This window comes from Culicoides brevitarsis, chromosome 3, assembly GCF_036172545.1.
Source record: "Culicoides brevitarsis isolate CSIRO-B50_1 chromosome 3, AGI_CSIRO_Cbre_v1, whole genome shotgun sequence".
Lineage (NCBI taxonomy): Eukaryota > Metazoa > Arthropoda > Insecta > Diptera > Ceratopogonidae > Culicoides > Culicoides brevitarsis.
Genome location: NC_087087.1, coordinates 6838071 through 6850700, shown reverse-complemented (window position 1 = coordinate 6850700; position 12630 = coordinate 6838071). Strand labels below are relative to the sequence as shown.

General features: G+C 25.9%; 4 protein-coding genes across 5 annotated transcripts; 1 reads left to right on the top strand and 3 right to left on the bottom strand.

The window, feature by feature from the left end:
* Positions 1-309: 309 nt before the first annotated feature.
* On the bottom strand, positions 310-1553 carry LOC134834875 (spindle and kinetochore-associated protein 1-like). The gene is made up of 2 exons (XM_063849678.1): positions 1095-1553; positions 310-1041 (listed from the first exon to the last, which is right to left on the bottom strand). The coding sequence occupies exons 1-2, from the start codon at positions 1455-1457 to the stop codon at positions 580-582; spliced, it is 825 nt and encodes a 274-aa protein (XP_063705748.1). The 5' UTR covers positions 1458-1553; the 3' UTR covers positions 310-579.
* Positions 1554-2562: 1009 nt separating this feature from the next.
* Positions 2563-4430, top strand: LOC134833495 (nucleolar protein 56). Its single transcript, XM_063847818.1, has 2 exons — positions 2563-2687; positions 2821-4430. Exons 1-2 carry the CDS (start codon positions 2685-2687, stop codon positions 4297-4299), a joined length of 1482 nt encoding a protein of 493 aa, XP_063703888.1. The 5' UTR covers positions 2563-2684; the 3' UTR covers positions 4300-4430.
* An 894-nt stretch (positions 4431-5324) lies between these two features.
* Positions 5325-6496, bottom strand: LOC134834782 (ketohexokinase-like). 2 transcript variants are annotated; one of them, XM_063849558.1, is made up of 3 exons: positions 6337-6496; positions 5948-6281; positions 5325-5886 (listed from the first exon to the last, which is right to left on the bottom strand). In XM_063849558.1, the coding sequence occupies exons 1-3, from the start codon at positions 6435-6437 to the stop codon at positions 5398-5400; spliced, it is 924 nt and encodes a 307-aa protein (XP_063705628.1). In that variant the 5' UTR covers positions 6438-6496; the 3' UTR covers positions 5325-5397. The 2 variants fall into 2 exon arrangements, with proteins under 2 accessions (XP_063705628.1, XP_063705629.1); XM_063849559.1 differs by having other exon boundaries at positions 5957-6281.
* A 1310-nt stretch (positions 6497-7806) lies between these two features.
* LOC134836129 (large ribosomal subunit protein eL15) lies at positions 7807-10426 on the bottom strand. Its single transcript, XM_063851347.1, has 4 exons — positions 10344-10426; positions 9883-9907; positions 9157-9490; positions 7807-8211 (listed from the first exon to the last, which is right to left on the bottom strand). The coding sequence occupies exons 3-4, from the start codon at positions 9463-9465 to the stop codon at positions 7906-7908; spliced, it is 615 nt and encodes a 204-aa protein (XP_063707417.1). The 5' UTR covers positions 9466-9490; positions 9883-9907; positions 10344-10426; the 3' UTR covers positions 7807-7905.
* Between the last annotated feature and the right edge of the window lie 2204 nt (positions 10427-12630).

Sequence of the window (12630 nt, the reverse complement as noted above, 5' to 3'; positions counted from 1 at the left end):
TTTAAAATTATTTAAAAATTAATTAAACTATAATTTTTAAAAGAATAAAAAAAAATTAATTCAAAAATTATTTAAAAATTAATTTAAAAAAATGAATAAAAAAATATTAATTTAAATTAAATTTTAAAATAATTTAATTAATTAAAAATTAAATAAAATTAAAATTTTTTTATTAAAAATTTCCTAAAATTAAATATAAAAATAATTGAATGAAAAAAAATAGCGAAAATTGTTTAAAATTTAAAAAAATATATATTTTTAATTGTTTAATTTTTTAATAATTTTTAATTTAATTTTTTGTACCTTTGATTTAAAAAAATTTTTTCAATTTCAAAAATTTAAATTTTATAAAAAAAAATTTTAGAAGCTCAAAAATTTAATTTTTACACAAAATGACAAAAATATCTTTAAAAAAATAATTTGATCAAAAATTAAGACAGAAAAATTTACAAATTTTATTATTTTTGACGAAAATTGATCTTTTAAGGAACTTTTTCTAAAGAAATTTACTTGACTGATTATTTTTTCATACTAATTTCTTAAATATTTTTTGTTTTTTTTTTCAAAATTTTAGTTCAACTAAAGATTCCAGATGTAATAAACAGTCTTGACTTTCCTCACTTCCTTAATAATTCCCAAATGACGCAACATTTGCAGCTTACAATTCATCTTTTTATCCACTAAACGCCCAATTTTCCTCGCAATATCGCCCTCCGTCACGAAATATTTGCCCGGAAAGTCATCTTTTTGCTGCTTATAAATTTTCCAGATCTCAATGTCGTGCGGATTTCGAATTGCATCACGTTTCTTGCACATCAGCGTATATTTCTCCGTAAAACAACTAATCACGATCTGATCGAGGAATGCCCGCAACTCCTCGAGACTCTCACGACCTTTCATGTAACTCGGAATACCGGCAAAATCCTCATGGGTGACTTGCGCCTCGAAATCTATGAATTGCAGCTGCATCGGTTGTCGTCGCGAGATGAAAGGAGAATTCTCGTAGTCTGTGACTCGCATCCGCATTGGAGTGTCGGAGATCTAAAAAGACAATTTTTAATAAAAAAATTAAAATTTAAGGAAAAAAATCTTACCGCAATTTTTGAAACTGGCAAATTTGAGACATTTGGAGAGAAATTTCCGTAATTCGTGTTTGGTTGGAGGACTTTTGTGACGGGTTTGGAATTAATTTGGACCGCATCGACCTTTTCGAGCAAATATAACATCTGAAGTTGAAGGACTCCGACGCGTTTTTTGATTTGGCTGCAGGTTTTTTTGAGTTCGTCGATGTTGGAGGTGAGATTTTTGTGGATGAGATCTAAATTAGCCCTTGCTTCCTTTGTGATTTCGTCTAATTTGATGAGTTTTTCGATGTTTTGTTGTTTTTCTTGCAAGACGACGGCTTGTTTCTCGATTAAATCCAAGGAACGACAGAGTTTTTCCATTTTTTGATCCATTTTTATTTAATATTTTGATGAATTTTGCTCTGATGAAAATTTTCTTAATTTTTTGATGGTTTTTAGGCAGATTTTAGGTAAAAATTGAAAATCTTGGCAAAATTTTTAACTGGCGGTTATTTTTTCGAGTGTATGTTCCATATGCTACATTGATTTTGATCACTTTTAAAATTTCTAAATTTTTTTTGATTTATAATTTTTTGAACTCAAATTAAATTTAGATAATAATTTAAAAAAAAAATAATTAATAAAAAAAAATAATTTAAAAAAAATAATAAATAAAATAAAAAAAATGGTAAAAAAATAAAAAAAAGACTTTAAATGAACAAAACTTTTAAATCGAATTTTATAAAATGAAAGAAAAATTTAAATCACTTAATATCAAGGTAAATTTCTTAATTAATTTTTTTTTCAGATTTTTTACAAAAATTTGAATTTTTCATCATTTTATAATAAATTGTTAATAAATTTTGATAAAAAAAATTATAAAATTAAAAATATAAAATTTTATTAAAATTAAATAAAAATTTACAAAGTTTTATTCAAATTGTGAATTTTTAAAGTAATAAAAAATTAAATTTTAAATTAATTCAAAAACAAATTATTTCAAACTCAATTGTTATTTAAATAATTTAAAATTAAAATTTCATAAAAAAATCTTTCAAGTTTTAATTTTTTTAAAAATATTTTATGATTTTTACGATATTTTTATTTTTTTAAAGAATTTTTAAATATTTGAATTTTATCAATAGCTTTAAAAAATTATTCTTTTTAGAATTCAAATTAAATTTAGTTAAATAATGAAAAAAATAAAAAGATTTAAAAAATAATTAAAAATAATAAATTTAATTAAAAATTATTTTTTTTTATTTTAAATTAAAATATTGAAATAATTAATTTTAAAATTTGAATCTGAATTAACAAATTTAAATTAAATTTAATTTTTTTTTATTTTTACTCATAATTTTTCTTAATTTTTAATCAATTTTTAATCAAAAATTTTGAAAAAAATACTCCAATAAAATTTGCTTGCCGCTAATTCAAGTTTTTTTTTATATGAAATTCGCCTTGGGACTAAATATTTGCATCAAAATTCGCATTGGGCTAAAAATTCTCCGATAGAGGGCGTCATCGTGCATAACCTCATGTGGCAGGCGTGAATGGAAAAGCATAAACAATCGTAAAATAATTCAAAATTTAATCTGAAAAAGTGGATAATTTGGAAAAATGGTGAGTTTCAATCATTTCCAAAGCTCTTACCTCTATTTTAAGCCAATTTTCTTTACCTCACCTGCTTTAATTCACAAAAAATCATCAAAAAACGACTTCCTTCTAACTCGAACATGTGTTTCTCCCGTTTCAGACTCCATTATTTGTGCTCTACGAGCACGCATCGGGCTATGCGTTGTTCAAAGTCAAGGAATTTGAGGAAATTTCGATGCTCTTACCGCAAGTCGAGGCCTCCGTAACGGATTTGGCTCGTTTCAACGGCATCGTGAAGCTTGTCTCGTTCTTCCCGTTCAAAACAGCAATCGCCGCATTGGAAAATGTCAATGCCATTTCCGAGGGAATTGTTCCCGATGACTTGGCTTTGTTCCTGCAATCGAATTTACCGAAGCCGAAGAAGGAAAAATTCACTTTGGGTGTCGCCGACGCAAAATTGGGAGCTGCCTTGAACGAAGCCATCAACGTGAGTTGTTCTCACATTGGAGCCGTGCCCGAAATTATCCGCGGATGTCGCATGCATTTCGCCAATATGGTCAAAGGTGTCACCGACAAGACGGCGGGCGTGGCGCAATTGGGTCTCGGTCACAGTTATTCTCGGGCAAAAGTCAAGTTTAACGTGCATCGGAGCGATAACATGATAATTCAGTCGATTGCACTGCTGGATCAACTGGACAAGGATATTAATACGTTTTCGATGCGGATTCGCGAATGGTACTCGTATCACTTCCCGGAGTTGATTAAAATTGTGCCCGATAACAATATGTATGCCAAAGTGGCGCATTTCATCAAAGATCGCAAATCTCTCGACGAAACGAAGCTCGAGGGCCTTGAAGAAATCGTCATGGACTCGGAAAAAGCTCAAGCCATCATCGATGCGTCAAAAATGAGCATGGGAATGGATATTTCGCAGATTGACTTGATGAATATTGAAATGTTTGCGGCGCGTGTCGTTCGTCTCGCGGATTATCGCAAAGAACTCGCCGAATATTTGCATTCAAAAATGGGTTCTGTGGCTCCAAACTTGCAAACTCTCATCGGCGATCAAGTTGGCGCCCGTTTAATCTCCAAAGCCGGCAGTTTAACGAACCTCGCCAAGTATCCGGCATCCACGGTACAAATTTTGGGCGCCGAAAAAGCTCTTTTCCGTGCATTAAAGACCCGCGGAAACACCCCAAAGTTCGGATTGCTCTTCCATTCGTCGTATATTGGGCGTGCCGGTTTAAAGAACAAAGGCCGCATTTCACGTTTCCTCGCCAATAAATGTGTCATCGCATCACGCATCGATTGTTTCACCGAAACCCCGTCGAATGTCTTCGGCGAATCCCTCAAGCAGCAAGTCGAGGATCGTCTCAAGTTTTACGAATCGGGAGAAGTTCCCCGCAAAAATATCGAAGTCATGAAGGAAGCGATGGAGTTGCAAGCGCAGCAAGTTGTTGCGAATTCCGAGGGGAAAAAGAAGAAGAAGAAGGACAAGAAAAAGAGGAAAAATGGCGAAGAAGAGAACGGAAATGGAGTGCATGAGGAGGAAAATGGTAATGGTGATACTACCATGGAAGTTGATGAGCCGGCGCCGAAGAAGAAAAAGAAGAAGAACAAGAATAAGGATCAAGATTAGGATTCTTTGTGCATTTTAACAGTTTTTTTTTCTTTTTTTTTATAGACTTAAGATATATGACCATTTGGCAAAATTATTCAAAATTTCAATATATTTTTAGAAATAAAAACTCCTAACCATTACAAAAAAAATTTTCTGAATTTTAATTTTTATTGAAAAAATTAAAAAGGCTTCAAAAAATTATTTAAAATTAAAATTTCTTTTAAAAAAAAATTTTGTAAAAATACAAAAAATATGAAAAATTTACTTAAAAAATTAATTGATTTTTTATGATTTTTTTATTTTATTTTAATTTTTTTAATTTAATTTAATTTAATTTAAAAAAATTAATTTAAAATTTTTAAAAAATTACAAAAAAAATTAAAAAATTTAAAAACTTTAAAGATTTTAATGAATTTTTTTATTTTATTTTTAATTTTTTTATTAAATTTTTTTTTAAAAAATTTACTTTAAAATAAATTTTTTTTTTTTAACTAAAAATTTAATTGAAAATTAATTTCCTTAAAAATTATATTTTAAATTTTTTTTATGAAAATAAAAAAAAATTCCATGTTTGAATTTCGGCTCAAACGTAAAAAAAAATAAATTGAAAAATTGTTAAAATTCATTAAAATATTAATATAATTTTTAATAATTTTTTTTTTCTATTACCTTACATGAAAAAAGATGAATTTAAAGAAAATTTTTAATTTAAATTTTTATTTTGATTTAAAACTGATTTTTTTTTTAATTTGAGTACCTAATAATTAATTTTTATTTTTTTAATTTATTTTTTTAAATGATAAAAATTTGAAACTTTGAAATTAATTTTTTAAATTCGCTAAAATTTTTTCAGTATTTGTTCAATTATTAAAATTATTGAAAATTTTTAAAAATTTTATAAATTTTATTTTCGCAATTTTTCATATACCTAAATTCTTCTTATTTTTTCAAAAATTGAAAATTAATTATAAACAAACATATTTCAATTTATTTTTTGCATTTTTTTTATTATTTTGAGTAAAAAAGAACTTAAAATAGTCAATTTAAAAAATTTCTTTAATAAATTATTTAAAAAAAATCAAAAAATCTCTTATAACAACAAAAAAAATTTTTTTTTCATAAAAACTTCTTGCAAGCATCTTTAATTCCATCGTATCCATAAAATCCAACTTTTAATCCGGCAATCGTACTTCCAAACTCGATTGCTTTTTGCACATTTCTCCCTTGATTCAACGCAAAAATTGTCGCTGCACAAAAAGTGTCTCCCGCTCCCAACGTATCCCGCACTTTTTCCGCCTTAAAAGCCTCACACGAGTAAAAATTATTTTCTTGATCCAAAACTGCAACGCCTTCCGTCTCCCAAGGACAAATTACGGTAAAATTATTTTTGTCTCCCGCTAATTCTTTCAATTTATAAACAGCTTCTTCCTTTTTTTCACACCCGATGAATTTGGCAAAAGTTTTTCCTAAAAAGACAAAATCCGCATTTTCCACGAGTTTCAAGTCATCTCCTCGTAATTTCTCCAATTCGACGGAAATTTTGATGCGTGAGTTGAATTTTCGAGTTTTTTCCATCATTTTACGGAATTCAAGGGGAGTTCGACCCTAAAAACGAAAAAATTAAATTTTTCATTAATTTAAAAATAATTTTTGAGCAAAAACTCACCCATCCTACCTCAAAATGGATCCATTTGTACTCATCCAAGTCGCACTTGTCGAACGTCTCGAAATTCACATGCGGCAAATTCGGATTAGAATGAACGATGGTTCGACTTCCGTTCGCTTCACTAATCCAAATTGTCGAAAGCGGCACTTCACAATCGTCGAAATAAAGGCAATTTTTGTGATCAATTCCGCGATTTGTTAAATCCGCAACGACAAATTTGAACATTTCCGAGGAACTGAAATTCGATAAAATTTCACATTTTTCGCCCAATAAACTCAGGACTGTCGCGTTGTTGCTCGCGTTTCCGCCGCGTTGCCACCATCCGTGATTCGATCTGCGAAAAATTAATAAAAAAAATAATTTTTGAAATTTTTTTGATGAAATTTTACCTTATGTCGTCATCTTCTTTGGGATATTCGGAAACAATTTGAATGATATCCAAAACTGTCTCGCCAACCAAGAGGATTTTTTTGCTGTTCCAGTCTGTCATTTTTTAATATCAATAAAAATATTTACTTAAATTAATCGAAAAAGCTTCTGCGTCGTCAACTTTAGTCAGCTGTTCGATTAACTTTAATTTATTCTACGTAAAAAGAGCTTTTTATGTGATAACGAGTGTTTTGAGTGTATTGGTTGATGTAAATTAATTGAAAAAGCTTTAAATTAACTTGATCGTTGGAGAGCTTAATTTCATTTAATCGAGCTTTAGAATTTATTTGAACTGAATAAAATTATTTTTTTTTTGTTTAAATTTTTAAAATATTTTTTTTATTTTTTACTACATGAGTAAATAATTTTTTTACATATTTAAAAAAAATAATTTTTAAAAAATATTTTTCGAATTTTTAAGTTATAAAAATTTTTTTTGACGCTGAAATAAATTTTTAGGAATTTTAAATTTAATTTAATTAATTATAAAAAATAATATTTTTTAATTTATTTTTTTTTTAATTTTATTTAATAAAATAATTCTTCAAAAATTATAATTATAATTTTAAATAATTAAGGCCGCTCCAAATTTTTTTCTATGTTTTTGTCGCCCCAAAAAGCCGAAAATTTTAAAAAAAAAAGTTAAAAATTTTATAAAAATTGACCATTTTTTGGTCTTTTTCCTATTTTTTTTTCATGAAATTTTCAAATTGTTTTTTTTCATTTTCAATTTTTAAAATTTTTTTTTGTTTTAATTTTTAACTTGAAATATTCTGAGATCAATTTTAAATCATCAAATGTCAATGTAGATACCATAAAAACATCTAAAATATTCATGAATGACCAAAATTTGTTAAAATTTTTTATTTTTTTTGAAACAGTATTTCAAAAAATTTTTTTTTACATATTTTGCCCCCCCCATTTTGAAAAAAATTTTTTGGGACAAAAACATCGGAAAAAATTTGGAACGGCCTAAAATGAAAAAAAAATTATTATAAAAAATAATTTATTTTTTTATTTTAATCTTTCTATTTTTTTTCTTTTGATTTTTTTTCAATTTTTAATTTTAATTTTATTTTTTTAAATATTTTATCGTTTTTTTTAACAAAATTTAGATTTTTGAAACACAAAATATTTTAACGAACAAAAATTTGTAATTTTTTCCTTCTTATTTTTACCTTATTTTCATTAAAAAACCTTCTTTTTAATTATTCAGGAAAATATTTAAAAAATTTCATCTTGAGAAAAAAATTTTCGAAACATTCAGGATATTCAACAAAAATTTTCAGAGACGAAATCGATCATCAAAAAAATGTTGGAATTTTCAAAAATTTATTAAAAATGTAAAAAAATCAATTTTTGGGCAATTTTTTGTTAAATAAAAGACATTTTTTGATGTTTTTATATACTTCATTGTATTTTTCTCTCAATCCATTATGTATAAAAGTCCAACATACAAATAAAAATTTGCATGAAAAGTTCTTGTTGTTCGTCTGGAGACCAAATACATAAGTAAATTGCTGAAAATCTTAACGATAACGACGCATGTGAATGCGATTCTTTCTGCGCCATGCAGCACGACGTGATCCTCCGATAGTTTGGGAATATCTGTATCCTTTTCCGATGCCGCGTGAGCTCTTGCCGGCGGAGGTAAGTCCGCGCAATTCACGGTGCTTGTGAACGGCCTTGCAGATCCAGTTGACCTTGGCATCACGACGAATGGCGTTATGATGGGGATCAACCATGATGACTTCATAGTACTTGTAGGCGGCATCTTGACCAACCCAGTAGGAGTTGAGGACACGGAGACCTCCCAAGCGACGACCAACGCGTTCCTGTTGAAGAAAAATTGAGATTTTTTTAGAATTTTTCAAGGAAAATTGGATTTTTGGGAGATTTAATGGAAAATCTCAGACATCTAAGGAAGGTATATTGATAACATCAGCGTACTTTTGACTCAGAATGTATCACGGTGGATGTTTATCATCAAAATAAAAATTAATTTTAATGTCGCTTTAATTTTTTTTTACTTTTTGTTGAAAATTTGTTAAAATTTTAAATTTAATTTTTTTTTTCAAACAAAAAATTAATTTTTTCGTAAATTTGATTTTGATAAATATTAAATTAAATTAAATAAAATTTTAATTAATAAATTTTAATGCATAAAATTTAAAAACTTTTTTTTTATGAATTTTTGACAATTATTTTACAAATGATAAAATTCAATTTTTATGTAATTTTTAATTAAAAGAATTAATTTATAATTTTTAATTTTTTAATTTAAAATTAATAAAAATTTTAATACAATTTGAAAAAATAATTAATTTTAATTTAAATTAATTAATTTTAAATGAAAAATTAAATTTTAAAACTAATAAAATAATTTAATAAATTTAAATTGATAATTTAATAAAATTTAATTAAAAAATTGAATTTTAAAATTAAAAAAAAAATAATAAATTTAAAATGATTAAAATTTAATTAATTAATTTAAAGTAATTTTACCGAAATTTTTTATACAAAATATAATCAAAAAAAAAATTTAATTTATTTTTTTTTTATTTTAAATACAGTAAAAAATTAAGAATAAATCAAATGAATTAAAATTTTTTTCTCCAAAAATAATTTTTTAATTTTAATTTTTTTTTTAATATAAAAATAGCAAAAATTATGAAAAAAAAATTAAACTTAAATTTTTTTTGAAAATTTTTTCAAGACAAAAAGTTAAAAAAAATTAAGCGACTTTAAATAAAAATAAAAATCTTCAAAAAAATATTTACCTCAGCAACAGATTGCAAATTTCTGTAAGGCTTCAAGTGGTTGACACCTTGCGACTTGGGCTTGCCATATGTGCAACCCTTGTGTACGGGGCGTTTGCGACCTCCGCGACGCACGCGAATGCGATAGATGCAGAAACCTTGCTTGGCTTTGTAGCCCAAACGACGTGCCTTGTCGGGACGACTTGGGCGCGGTGCACGATGCATCTTCGTCAATTGGCGGTATTGCCAGACGCGAATACGCAACAAATAGCGCATGACATCGCTTTGTTTCTTGCGATACAGCTCCTGAATGTAACGATAGGCTCCCATGTTGAATGATGCGTTGTTGATAGACCTAGCAACGAAATCAAGTAAGTATTGATCTGAAGTCACATCATCGGTCTATCAAATTGCCACTTCCGGTACTGAAGACCCGGGCAAGGCAATTGACAAAGGGACGAAGGCAGTAGTGTATTTTTTGGGCGAAACTCATTGCGTTGCTGCAAAAGAATCGAAATCGTGTGAGAATTTTCGACGAAAATTTCGTTTTTCGACTTGCGAAGGGGATTTTTGTGGGTTTCGAGAGCTTTCTTCAGTATTGTGATATCCATAATCGTCATCCAAGCAGTTGGAGTGGTGCATGGTAAACATATCATCATTGAAAGACTCTCAAACTCTCACAAAATTTTACACTACTGCGACCTAGTGAATTCAGAGACGCGCGTTGCTCCTGAAAAATTAACCTACCTTTCCTTTGTGGAATGCTATCTACCTGAAAAAATCGAAAAAAATTAATAAAAACTCAAATTTTTCATGAAACTCCCGAAAAATTCGCATCAAAGCCATTTTTGAGGTTAACCCGTAAGAGTTCCTTTGAAACTTTTCTCAGTTTTGTGATATCCATAATCGTCATCCAAACAGTTGGAGTGGTGCATGGTAAATATATCATCATAAAAAAGCTTCCAAAGGACCCATCCATGCTCGTTTTTGTAAAAATGCGATGCCGACATGTGCAAACCGTACAGAATTTCGTATGGAGCGACACGTGAGCACACATTTTTTGCTGTTTTTACAAATATTTGCGGATTTTCGCACAGAATTTTATGTTTTTGCGGTAAACGAGCACGAATTTTAGCGATTTGATGCAAATTTTTCAAGTTTTTCACAATTATTTTAATGAAATTTAAGGAAAATTGGAGAGCACGTACTTCCTCGACGAATGTGGAAAAGAAAAGAAAGAAACGTTCGCCCTCTGGCGGGAATTTCGATGACGAATGAGAATGTTTTTGGGATTGCCCAATGTGAAATTTGGTTGGTAAGTATTTGAATTTCGGGTTTTTACGTTAAAGAAAAATTGTCACGTGACTTTTTTTGTTTGAATTAATTTAAAAAAGATTTTTTCTATTAAAATAATTATTTATTGATTATATTTTTAATTTAACTTATTTTAATTTATTAATTAATTTTTAAATAATATTTATTTTTTTATTGATTAATTTATCAAATTAAAAATTATTTTTAATTTTTTTTTATTAAAAAAAATATTTATATTATTTTTTCATGAATAAAAAATCAAAATTATATTGAAGGATTTTTTGGGTAAGTTTTTTGTTAAAATTAATTATTTTTTAATTAAATTAATTGAAAATACAAAAATAAATTTGATTTTTTTTTAAATAATTTAATTTTTTTTAATTAATTAATTAAAATAATTTTAAAATCAAATAACTTTATTCCTTTCTATTTTTTTTTTAAATTTTTATATAGATTTCTAATTTGAAAAAAAAAAATATTTAATTTAATTCCAAAATAATATGTTTAGAGAAAATAAAATTTAAAAATTTTTAATTTATTAATTTTTAAATTTTTATTTATTTTTAATTTATTTTTTTATAATTTTTTTACTTTAAAAATATTTTTTATTAAATAAAATAATTAATTTATTTTTTATGAATTAAAAATTAAAATAATTTTTAAGGATTTTTTTAATAATTTTTTTTTGTTAAAATATTTTTTTTATTAAATTAATCGATAACTAAAAAATAAAATTAATCTTTCAAATATACTTAATTTTTTTTATAATTAAAATAATTTTAAATTAAGTATTTCTTTCAATTGAAAATTGATTTAATTAATTGAATTTAAAAAATTAAACTAATAAAGATTTATATTTAAAAAAAAATATTTAATTAAATTTAAAAATAATATGTTTAAAAAAAAAATTTAATTTTAATTTAAATTTTATTTTAAATTTTTTATTTTTTTTTTTATTTTTAATTTTTTTATTTTTAATTTTTTTATTTTTATATTTTTAAAATATAACCTTTTTAATTTTTTTTTAAATAATTAAAATTTTTTTTTTACTTCATTTGATTTTTAATTTAATTTAAATGAAAATTTATTTTCATAATTTTTATGAAAAAAATACACAATTTTTTCAGTTAAATCGAATATTTTAACTAAACATTAAAATTTTTATTTTCTTATTATTTCAGGAATTTTCAACTTCAAATCCCCATCAAGATGTCAAGAAACCCATATGAACAAAAATAAAGAAATTATTTTACATCAAAACCACTCGAAGTTATTGAAGGCACTTATTCATCATAATAATAATGTGGTAGTTTAAAGTAAATATTTTTTGATGATGATAAATAACAACAACATCGCACATGAAAAGCACTTGAACATGAATGGAAGGAGTGCGATACTGGTTATTTTCTCTAAAAAATAAAAAAAGACGATGTGAAAGTTGACCTAGTCAAGAAAAAATTGGTTTTATTAGGAAGTGATCGAAACTGGTCAGAGTGCGTATTTATAAAAAATTAATCAATTTTTGTCACTTTTTACAGTTAATTACAACCGCAACATAATAATTTAGTACTTTAGTGTAAATTAAAATCAGTTAATTACTTTTCGCGCCTACTTTTAGTGCGTTAAACAAACATCTTTTAAGATTTATGTCTTATTGGGTTATGATTGAAAACAAGACACCTACACAAAAGAAGTGCAATAAATAATAAATTTAAATTTTAAACGAAACTTGTTTCCCCAATAAAATAATAAAAAATAGTTTTTGAATATTTTCAACATGTGTCTATTAAAGTTAAAGCCATTTATCAAAAATGTTCGCTGAATAAAAGAGAAAATAATTTCCATATCGCATTTCTGCTGTAAAATATTATTAATATTCAGCATAATAAAAAGTGATGATTTATCAAAAAATGTATCTTCAAAAGAGCCCTTTTTGACAGTGTCGGAGGTTATTTTAGCTTTAAATTTATTATTATTTGCGTTTTATTGTGTTAATAATTTTTTTTTTCTTCAAATTTAACTAATTGATGTGTAAATGTTAATGAAGAGTAATTTTTTAAAAATTTCATGTAATGAAAAATATCGAAGATTTTTATCAAATAATTAATAGATTATTGATTGATAAGATTTGATATGGAAGAAATTTTTTATGTGAAATTTTATTTTTTTTTTATTTACAGG